Below are 11406 nucleotides of genomic sequence, written 5' to 3' on the forward strand. Positions count from 1 at the left end.
ATATAGAAACACAGTATATAGATATAAATATGAGGTATAGTGTGTATGAAAGAGGAGGGTCTAAGGAAGAACATTTAGAAGAAAAATAGGGAGGCAAAGCATTAATGGGACAAAGAAATGTGGTATTATCTGTTGAAGATATAATTTTATCAACTGTACTGGGGAGAGATGTTCACCTGTTGAAATATTTATTTTGTAAGCTAAATAATGTGATAAAATGTATAAAAGAAAATGAAATTTAAAAAAGAAAAAAACTATATGTCTTATATGTAGTAATATGCAAGACATTATATATGACAGGAAGTCACGGAGATGTATGTGTGTCAAAAAGAATATATACAAATATGCATATGTGAGATGGGATTAGTAAATATAGGAAAAGGAAACAGTTTTAAAGGAGAATACTCTGAAAACTTTATTCTCTAATAAAGCATACTTCAGCTTTGGATACCATGTCTTCTATTGTCTTTGGTACAATAAATAGAATGATAATATGTTTATGAGATGGGAGATTATAAAATTCGAAACAGTTGTCCAAGGTTGAGCAGTAGCTGAGGCTCTGTAAAATTATTGTGAAGGGCATAAGGTTTATTCCCTGGCCCAATTTAGATTACTCAAAGAAAAGGAAAAGTACCGACAAAGGAAGTGGGGAGCATGCTCAGGTGGGTCTTATTGTTTGGATTACGCAATATTGATTTTCTGTCATAAATTGTTCACCACCAAGATGTTGCTAACTGTAGTAAATTGAGCTTATAATGTGTCAGAAATCCAAATCTGTTTTATATTTATTATATAAATAGAAATTAGCAACAGTGAATTCTGAGTTCCAGCCAGTAATAAGTATCATTTACATCGCCACTCTATCCTCTAGATTAATATAGGGAAAACAAGGATTGTAATTGACAGTTCCCAAGGTCCCTATAACTAAATGACTCTTACTCTTACTTGCCTTCTGTCTCACATAGCTCTCCTGTCAGGAAAAATAGCTATTTGAGCTTAACTGTTTCTCTTTTATTATTCATTTTGCATCTCAGTTGTTTCCTCCTATTTCCATTTATCTAATCCATCTTTCCTAAGGCTACTATATCACCTACATTTGATATAGTCTAGCCTTTGGCTTTCATATTTCTTACTTTCCTGAAATGATCTATTTTCTTTACTTCATATGGAGAGAAATGTGTATGGTAGAAATAAATCTTATCCATACCCCAAAAAGGTACTCAGAAGCTTGCTTTTCCCCTCTGGTACAAAGCTTGAGCCTGCTAGACTTCTGAGGTTTCTCTGCATTGAGGTGTAAATCCACTATCTGCTTCTACACTGAAAAATTCCTGAGCTATTAGTTTAGATTATAGAGCTTTGGGAAAAGTCAAGTCAACTGACTAAGGTATCCTTGGTAGGCTTATTATGCAAGTGGTCAATAAAGACACATGGAAACAAAATTTGAGATTAATAGTTAAAACTCAGTACGTACTGAAAAATGACCATGTAGATGGAAGAAATTGGGAGAAAAGTAGGTTTATAAAAGTAGGTTCTCTTCCATTCTTAGGATCTTGGGTACACGCACATATGTGCCTGGCATGAGTTTCAAGTTGTTGGGTCTGGGACTCGAACCATTGTCGACTATGTGGGAGTCCAGCAACGTAACCATTATGCCATCTGCTGATCCTCCACTGCTTACAGGTGACTGTAAACAGAAATCAGCTATTCACCAAAAAAAATAGTATAAAACAAGTTGCATTTAAATCCAGATCAGAAGGTAAATTCTGTTCATCTTTTTATTATACTTTATCACAGGGATTATGATCGGGAGCAGTTTGCTGATAACCAAATCCCACTGTTGGTAATAGGTACTAAACTGGACCAAATTCATGAAAGCAAACGCCATGAAGTTTTAACTAGGACTGCTTTCCTGGCTGAGGATTTCAATGCAGAAGAGATTAACTTGGTATGTATTTTCATGAATGCATGTTTCTATTATTATCAGGTAAAGGCAAAACCAAATACTTACATTCAAGTCATATATTCTAGTGAAAGAAGCTTTATGCTTGAAGTCAGGCTGAGTTCTAATCCAAAATGTAGTCAAGATTGTAAACAGCAAATCTAGACTCTCAGATAGACACAGTAACTTTGGCCTTGCATCCTGTTCTGTTGGGATGTTCAAACTTTTTTTTAAGAGATTTTTGCAGTAGGGTGTGTGCACTTGCTGGAGAGACAGAGAACGAGAAATCACATCTCGAGAGGGATGAATACCATGCAGTCCCTTCTTCTCCATTCTCCTCTCAGGATTTTAGGCATGTGCGCACACACGCCTGGCATGAGTTTCAAGCCACTGGGTCTGGAACATAAAACATGGTCGGCCAAGTGAGAGTCCAGCACTTTAACTACCACAACATGTGCTGGTCCCCAAACTTTATTTTATGAATAATGCAAATCACGGTCTTTTTTTTTTTTGAGATTTCTAAAAATCACACCAAAATCAAAATAAATTGATACTATACTGTGATTATTCTTACTTTAGAAAAGCCTCCTAGCTCCTTAAACTATAAAATTTACCTTAAAGGGCAACCAAACAGATACATGAGAAAATTACAAACTCTAACTAGGAGTGCTCCATAAGGACTACTTTAAGTAAACTTAGGGGTTTGAATACTTTTTTGCAATAGAACCTTGTAAAAAGGTGAAGAAACAGTTTCCCTATAAGCCAATTTGTGATGCGCAGAGAAGGATCCTAGACAGTAACTTCAGTCATGGTTATGTTACTATTCACAAGTTGGATTTCTGCAGCATACTCAGTGCACTGACATTCCACATATGCAGTAGTAGTGGTTTAGTAATAGCATTTATTGAGCACTTATTATATGCCAAACACTCATCTAGTGCTTTATATACAGTATCTTACGTGCATCATCTTTACATCAACTCTATAAGGTAGATGTTATTATTACCCCTGTTTTAAAGATGAAGACAGGAAGTAGAGAAAGAGATAACTAGGTTAAGTTAACATAGGTCAAATAAGACACTCAGACTCCAGAGCTTGTGCTTTGCAGTTAAACCTACTTTCTACTCATTTGTCCTTCAACTAAACATTTCGAATTGCGGAACTGAAAGAACTCTTAAAAATAAGACTGGGGCCAGTAGGTAGCATAGCAGTCATGTTGCTGGACTCCTGTATGGCTGACCACGGTTCAAGTCCCTGACCTGTTAGCTTGAGAATCGCACCTGGTGCGTGAGCATGTGTGCCCAAGATTCTGGGAGGAGAATGGAGCGGGAGGGAATGCAGTGTGACTGTGCCCCCAGGGGATGATTTCTCACTTTCCCTCTCACCATCTCTCTTTCTCTGTCTCTGTCAAGTATATCTATCCTAAGGCAAAAATCTCTAAAAAAAAAAAAAAGATTTCTGGACCAATAGCTACCCAAACCTGACTGTATACTTATACTACTAACATAATCTATGAAAAATTCGAAATAACTGTTCCATATCTAGAGCTTTTTATTTATAAGGTCTGAGAGGAAGACCAAAACTCTGTAATTTTTCAGAAAACTTAAGTGATTGTGATACTCTTACTCAGTAATTCACCATTTGTGAACACTGCTTAGTTCAGCCCACCTCCTTTTCCACAACTGTGAGCCTCTACCTGCTAGTCCAGTGTTTTTACATTCTGCTTTTCAGTGGAGGGTGCTGATGTAGCTATCTCAAATAGTCAGCACTATACCATGATATTCCAAAAGATTCCTCCCATATTATTTAGATGTATGTCTTTGTGGAAGAAGTGCTGAGGTTACTTTGTTTGAAAGGGAAATTTACTATTGAATATGCTTCAGTTGTTCCACTGCTTACTTTTTTTTTGAGAGAAAGATTTTTTTTTTTTTGAGAGGTTTTTGCTATAGGGCGCGTGCACTCGCCAGACGGAGAGAGACAGAGAGACAGAAAGCGAGAAATCACCCCCCAAGGGGGATGGTCACGCCGCAATCCCTTCTCCTCCCGGAATCTTGGGCACACATGCACACGCGCCCGGCGTGAGTTCTAAGCCACCGGGTCTGGGACACAAACCGCGGTCGACCACATGGGAGTCCAGCGACATAGCCATTACGCTAACTTCTGGTTCCCAGAGAGAAAGATTTTTATATAGCATGTGTGCATTTGCCAGAGAGACAGAAAGCAAGAAATCACCCCCTGGGGGAATGGCCACACCACAATTCATTCTCTTCCATTCCCAGGATCTTGGGCACACACACATACATGCATGGCATAATTTTCAAGTCGTTGGGACTGGGACTCAAACCATAGTCGACTATGTGGGAGTCTAGCAACATAACCATGACACCATCTGATGGTCCCTCCACTGCTTACTTTTCATATATTTCTGAATATATTTTTTTCCAGTGCTTATGGATTTGTCTGGCAAATCACCTCGATAAATGTTATTCCTCTGTAAGTAGTGGGATTTTTAGCACGCATAGTCTCCAAAGCATTCAAATATTCATGTGTTTGGCCTTTATCAGCACACAGCTGAAAGAACACAGCCCCAGCAATAGAAGAGGGTCACAAGAATACCAGGAATAAAAAATGAGGATAATTAAGCATAAGAGAACTTCAAGAAGAAAAAAAAGACTCAGCAAGTAAATATGAAACCTCAAATAAAAACTCACATAATGTTAGTGCATCATTGGTTGCCATATGAGTTTATTTAAAACTATAGAAAAATAAGAATATAACAAATGTATACCTCAAATAGAATCAAAATTATAATTTGAATAAATGCACATTATTTAAATTATAAATAAAAGATTCCTTATTTTAAAATTTTTTTTGTTAGGCTTCTGTGTCCAATACAAATTTTTCTGTTATGTGTTTACTTCAAACTAATCATATTGAAGCATCTTCCTTTAAGCATCTTCTCCTTTCTTAAGCCTCAGACAAACTATTTAGGGTTATTAATGTTCAGGCTTTGCCCTCTAATTCTAAAAATCATAGGGTTTCTCTAGCCTAGTCAACCTGAAATTGTGGAGCCCTAGAATGTGGGGGAGGAGGGCTGTTTGTTAGCCATTTGATTTAGTTTTTATATTTAGTACTTTAACTCTGTTTAAAATCATCTCTGAAATCTTTTGACATAATGATGAATAATAATCAATATCCATTTTGTAAAACATTTCTTCCATAGGTCCAAGGTCTGTTTCTTATATGCCCCAACTGCTGTACAAATGTGTTCCAACATTTCAAATGCAACAGTTTGTTTAATGATATATTTAATCCATGTATGGAATTATCTTTTTTATGTCGAGTGTTTTTTGCTTAAAAGTTCAATCTGGTAGCATTTTCTTAGAATGAGGTGAGAAGGGAACTAATATCAGGACCTGCTCTGTCCCAAATATACATTATTTCAACTAGTTTTACAAAAATCCTATCAGGGGCAGATGGTGGCACAGCAGTAAAACACAGCACTCTACAAGATGATCAAACATGGGAAGGTTCCTGGTTCAAGTCCAGAGGCCTCCCTGCGTCTGCCAGACGCATATTTCCCATGCTCCATGGTTGGCTAGATGCTGAGGGTGGATCAGACTATGAAAACCTTGTTAGGGGTACTGTCTTTCTCTCTCGCTTTCTCTCTCTCTCATAGATAAAATGAATAAATTTTAGGGAAAAATTCTATGGACTAAATATTGTTATACTCATTTCAAAAATGAATATGCCTGGACTGGCCCCATGCCTAGTGGTTAAGGAAATAGGATCCTACATTGCTGACCACAGTTTAAATGCCAGCCCTAGCACCTTGAAAAACATACTGGACACATGTGCATTTGTGCCCAAAATCTTGACAGGATAGAGAAATTGAGGAAAAGAGATTGCAGTGTGATCATGCCCCATCATAGGGTGCTTTTTCTCTCTCTCCCTCTCTCCCGCTCTAACGAACACATACACCTGCTAGAAATTAAAAAAAAAAAAAAAAGAAAAAGAAAAGAAGAAAAAGAGAAAGAAAAAGAATAAGCCAAGCTCAATTTAAAAGGTTTAGGAAGCTAACCAAATTTACATGATCTAGAAATACTGACACAGATACATTCAGAACTTGCTAGCTTCAAAGACCCCAATTTTGCTAGTATTCTGTGACCTCTGAAAAATGTCTTGTGGTCTATTTTTCTGTGGTTTTGGGAGTATTTTATAGTTTCTAGCCAATTTTTAAAATGTTAGCCTTGAAGTGTTGCATATGGCTAAAATAGGTGATTGTTACCAAATTTATTAGAAAACAGTCATGTGGCCTAGACATTACAAAACAGAATAAATGTGACAGCACTAATTTCAGTCATTGCTCAGGGGAGGGTCTATAGCAGAAAGACAAATATAATCCTGGCAAAGGAGCCTACGTGCTACCCTCATCGTTTGGTTTTAGGTGGCATTTAAGGTAAACATCTAAGTACTCTCTTTTGAGGTGGCAAATCGACGGTGACAAGCGAAGACAGCGCAGCGCTGGAGTTCTAAGAGGATAGCAAGCCTTTTAAGGACTTTGCAAAATTATTGTGTGATTTAATGTTCCAGAACATGTTGTCTCTTCTGGGCTCAGTTTTCCCCCTATTTTAAAAATATCTATTAAATGATGGTAATATATATGTGTTTACGATCAAAAATGGTATGTATTTATGGCTTACCAAGAGACGGTAACTTATATCCAGTGAGTGAGAAGTCCCTATTAACTGTTCTGTGTATTCTTTGCTCTTCTAAATCCTTATTATCTTGCTTCCCACTGTTTATGTGATCTACGTAGTACTTAGTTGACAGTGGTAAGTAGTCCTAAAAAGTGAAATATTCACATTTTTGTGTTGTTATTATTTTGTATTTGTTTTTAGGTTTTTGCCATAGGGCATTATGCACTGGCCGGAGAGACAAAGAAAGAGAGTGGGTGAGAGGGAAAGTGAAAAATCACCCTCCCACCTCTCCTTGAGAGAATGGCCATACTTTACAGTCCTTTCCCCTCCAGTCTCCTGGAATTCTGGGCATGCACGCACACACAGGGTGAGGTTGTTTTTTTATTTGTTTGTTTTTTGGGGTTTTTTTTGAGAGGTTTTTGCTATAGGGCGCGTGCGCTCGCCAGACAGCTAGAAAGCGAGAAATCGCCCCCCCAGGGAGGATGGCCATGCCACAATCCCTTCTCCTCCATTCTCCTCTCGGGATCTTGGGCACACACACACTCGCCAGACAGAGAGCTAGAAAGCGAGAAATCGCCCCCCCCAGGGGGGATGGCCATGCCACAATCCCTTCTCCTCCATTCTCCTCTCGGGATCTTGGGCACACACGCACACACGCCTGGCGTGAGCTTTAAGCCACCAGGTCCGGGACGTGAACCACGGTCGACTATATGGGAGTCCTGCGACATAGCCATTATGCTAACTTCTGGTCCCCACAGGGTGAGTTTTAAGCCACCAGGTTTGGGACTCAAACCACTGTCCACCATGTGGGAGTTCAGCACCTTAACCACCATTCCACCTAGTGGCCTCGAAATGTTCAGTTTTTAATGACTATTTCTGGTTTACAGGTTAAATGTAGGTAGACCACTGGATTTGTACCTTGATTTTGTTATTATAAAATATTAGAAATCCCATCTTTTTTGATGAATTATTTGATGATAAATACATTGATTCATTATACTCTAAAGTCACTTAAAGAACAGAATAAGTAGCTTTATCTCCTCTTTAATACTGTCCTCAATACTTTGTGCATCATAATTTGGAAATACTTAAGTATTTTATGAGAATGTTATATGCCTAATATTTTACTACAGAAGTGTGCAACAGGAACAGTTATGACTAACAAAGACCTTGTATTTCCTAACTTTGCATTCTGGATCTTATGTTTTATTTTCTAGGACTGCACAAATCCACGGTACTTAGCTGCAGGTTCTTCCAATGCTGTCAAGCTTAGTAGGTTTTTTGATAAGGTAATGGCTTCAATTAAGTTATTTTTAAACTAAATTTATATATTATGAGAGTTTAAAATCTTTATAGAATGCTGTGTCCCTTTATTCCTTTGTTGTAAACTTCACAGCCTGAATAATACTTGTTGTGATCTCTCTTATCTGTTGGTGTAATTGCTCAAGGCCTGCTGACGTAGTTATCCCATCACCAGTGTTCTGTAAGCAAAGGGTGAAAGCTTTTGGATTTAAGTGTTTGTTTTTTTTTTTTTAAAGATACATAGTTCCTCTCCTTAAACAATTTATGTTTACTCATTTTCTAGCTCTTTGGATACTCCCTGACCCCACAAAAGGCACTGAATTGCAGAGATTCTGCGTAGTCGAAGCCCTAAGACCCTGAAACCTTGAGTTCCTTTTGCTTTCCCAGCTATTCATATTCTCCACATAAATATTACCGTTACTCTGTAAGGTTGTGTCAGCCTCTTGATCCCCTAATGTTTCCCAACCAGAAACCTTTGCATTCCAATTATTGACTTTTTGCTAGCATCATCTTATTGTCCTGTACTGGGATGAAAGTGTAGAATGACTCAGCATACTGGTAAATTAGAGAACTGTTTGTCTTTACTTCATAAGACCATTCGATGATGTTGCACACAGTATGGATCAAGTTTGAGTTGTCCATTGTTAACATTGCATAGTAAAGTAAAATAGGATGTATTTCTCTATGTATTACTGGGAGAGATTAATTTCTGTCTTATATTTCTTGTTAAGTATAATCTTCTAAGAAAAACATTTTCTTCCTCATATCATTTTTTTAGGAACCTTTTTTTAAACCTTTTTAAAGATCTAATATTTGGCCTTTTTGTTCAATACATCAGCATAAGATGAGCCCATTCCCCTCAATAATGAATATTAATCCATAGGAAAATTTTGCTTCACTTTAGAACTTAACCGCTGTGTGGCAAAAAAGGTCCAAGGTGTGCCAAGTTATTGATTTCTTTATTCCTCATAGCAGCCCAAGCCCTGAGGTAGGGAGCTGGGTCATTGGCACCCTCTTCCATTTTTCCCTAGAGTGTTTTACAGATATTAGCATTTTCTAAATGTACCATCATATGAAAAATGCTGGGAAGCCCTGCAAAGAACCAGATTTTTTTTCTCTACACTGTTTTCCATTTGGCTTAAAATTGTGGACTCCATCTGATACAAAATTCTATCCTCTAAGAGCAACATTTAGCAATTTGATCTGACCTAGAAAAATCCCACAATATATTATTTTTTATAACATTAATTTTGAAATGCAAAAAATAATGTATAGTGGAACCAGCAGATGGCATAGCGGTAACATTGTTGGACTCCCACCTGTCCGACCACGGTTCAAGTCCCAGACTGGGTGGCTTCAAACTCATTCTGGGCATGTGTGTGTGCATGTCCAAGATCCCAGGAAGAGAATGGAGGAGAAGGGATTGCAGTATGGCCATCCCCCAGGGATAATTTCTCACTTTCCCTCTCACTGTGATACTACTTTCTTTCTCTCTCTCTCTCTCTCTCTCTCTCTCTCTTTCTCTTGCAAGGGCACACACCCTAAGACAAAATCCTCTTTTTTTTTTTTAGAGGTTTTTGCTATAGGACGCGTGTGCTTCCCAGACAGACAGAGACAGAGAGACAGCGAGAAATCACCCCCCAAGGGAGATGGCCACACCGCAATCCCTTCTCCATTCTCCTCTCAGGATCTTGGGCACGCATACACACGTGCCCAGCATGAGTTTTAAGCCACTGGGTCCAGGACGCAAACCGTGGTCGACTACATGGGAGTCCAGCGACATAGCCATTACGCTAACTGCTGGTCCCAAGACAAAAGTCTGTTAAAAAAAATAATATTGTATGGTAACTTATAACCTAGAGAAACAATGAGTTATAGACTAGTATAACCCAAGTTGTCAAGCAAGGACTTACTTTTTAAAAAAAGCCAGGAACAATTTGGTTGTTTTAAGAAAGCAACAAGATTTGATAAGAGAATAACACTGCAAATTGGAGGTAAGAATAATGCAAAAGCAAAAAGATAACTTCTCTCAATAAAAGGTACGTTGATTAGGAGTCTCATCAGACCTCTAAGCTGAGACAGTTATCTGAAACCAAGGGACCTGGCAGTTAAATTTTGCCCAATTTTCTGTACAACAAATCTTCCAGAATTTCTTCTAAAGATTTTTTTTTTTTTTTGGAGAGGTTTTTTGCTATAAGGCGTGTGACTCACCAGGAAGACAGAGAGACAGAAAGTGAGAAACACCCCCTGGGGGGATGGCCACGCCACAATCCCTTCTTCTCTATTCTCCTCTCGGGCGGGATTTGGGTACACATGCACATGTGCCTGGCGTGAGTTTAAGCCACCAGGTTCAGGACTCAAACTGTGGTTGACTACATGGGAGTCCAGTTTCATAGCCATTACGCCATCTGCTGGTCCCTCTTCTAAAGATTTTTCCAAGAAGGAGTCTTAACTTCTCCAGACTCCCTTGGCTAATAGTAATTCCTCCTATTCTAGAAGAGTAAATTTTCTTTTCATGCCATGGAGGGAGAAAAAAGAATTGATCACCTTTTTTTTACTTTTGCAGGCCAAGTATTTTGGGATCTACACTAATCATGAACCAACTTTTCTCCCTCTGGGGCCTGTGAATGCACTTGCCCTGTGTCTGGAGGGTAAAAGTAACACGGCCATGGTCTCCAAGCTAGAAAGAATCTGGATGATTAGGCTCTCGGGCCAGTGAGAGAAAGGTGGCACAGGCCTAGAAGAACATGCTCTGCTTCCAGGTGGAGGAATTCTTAGCTTCATAATTTCAGATTCAGTTGTCTTAGAGTTCATCTCCAGCTAATCTGTATTCTTATCTGATTAACTTATTACAGCACAAAGAACATATCACTGCTTCTGCAACCATTGCAGTTTTTCCAGTGTTAGAACAGAATTTATTATTTACAGAAATGTCTTTCATCATCTGACACATGGTGCTCTTAAAGTCATTGCATGTGGATACGTATTTGAGGGTTTCTTTGCTATAGTAGTGATGGTTTTATCCAGATCTGTCTATTGCTTTAACTTGTTTCTCTTACTGATCAAATGTTACCCAGCCCTGAGTTGTACACCCCAAACATTCACTGTCATTTTCAAAGCAAAATGGTGTTATTTAATTGTCTCCACCCTCATCACACACAGGGATGCCTAATAATAGCACCCTTGTCTCTCTCTCTCTCTCTCTCCTCTCCTGTGCAAATGGCTCAGTGGCTGGGAGAGGCCGACTAATAGCTGGAGTTAAATATAAATACAGATTAATAATACATAGAGAACAGCCATACTAGAAAAGAATTCTGCGAGAAATTGACAGTTCCGTCACTCTCGGTTGCAGCTGTCTGCAGTCTCTTACTGTTTTCTCTTTGGAAATAGGTAAGGAGAAATCTAAGCCATGCCCAAGGGCAGTGAGAGAGATTTATGGCTTTTTTTTTTTTTTTTTTAAGGAAA

At 38.5% G+C, this 11406-nt stretch overlaps 1 protein-coding gene across 3 annotated transcripts in view; it reads left to right on the forward strand.

Moving 5' to 3' along the window:
* The window catches only part of RABL3 (RAB, member of RAS oncogene family like 3), a 63549-nt gene that overhangs the window by 43991 nt on the left and 8152 nt on the right, over nt 1-11406 (forward strand). For all 3 annotated transcript variants that reach the window (XR_001370242.2, XM_027771129.1, XM_006146703.2), the window contains exons 5-6: nt 1795-1945; nt 7857-7928. Coding sequence is in view for 2 of the 3 variants with exons in the window: in XM_027771129.1 (XP_027626930.1) it covers nt 1795-1945; nt 7857-7928 (223 nt within the window). In the remaining variant the exon portion in view is untranslated. The remainder of the gene's footprint in view (nt 1-1794; nt 1946-7856; nt 7929-11406) is intronic.

The sequence above is a fragment of the Tupaia chinensis genome, unplaced genomic scaffold (genome assembly GCF_000334495.1).
Source record: "Tupaia chinensis unplaced genomic scaffold, TupChi_1.0 Scaffold000185_1, whole genome shotgun sequence".
Taxonomy (NCBI): domain Eukaryota; kingdom Metazoa; phylum Chordata; class Mammalia; order Scandentia; family Tupaiidae; genus Tupaia; species Tupaia belangeri.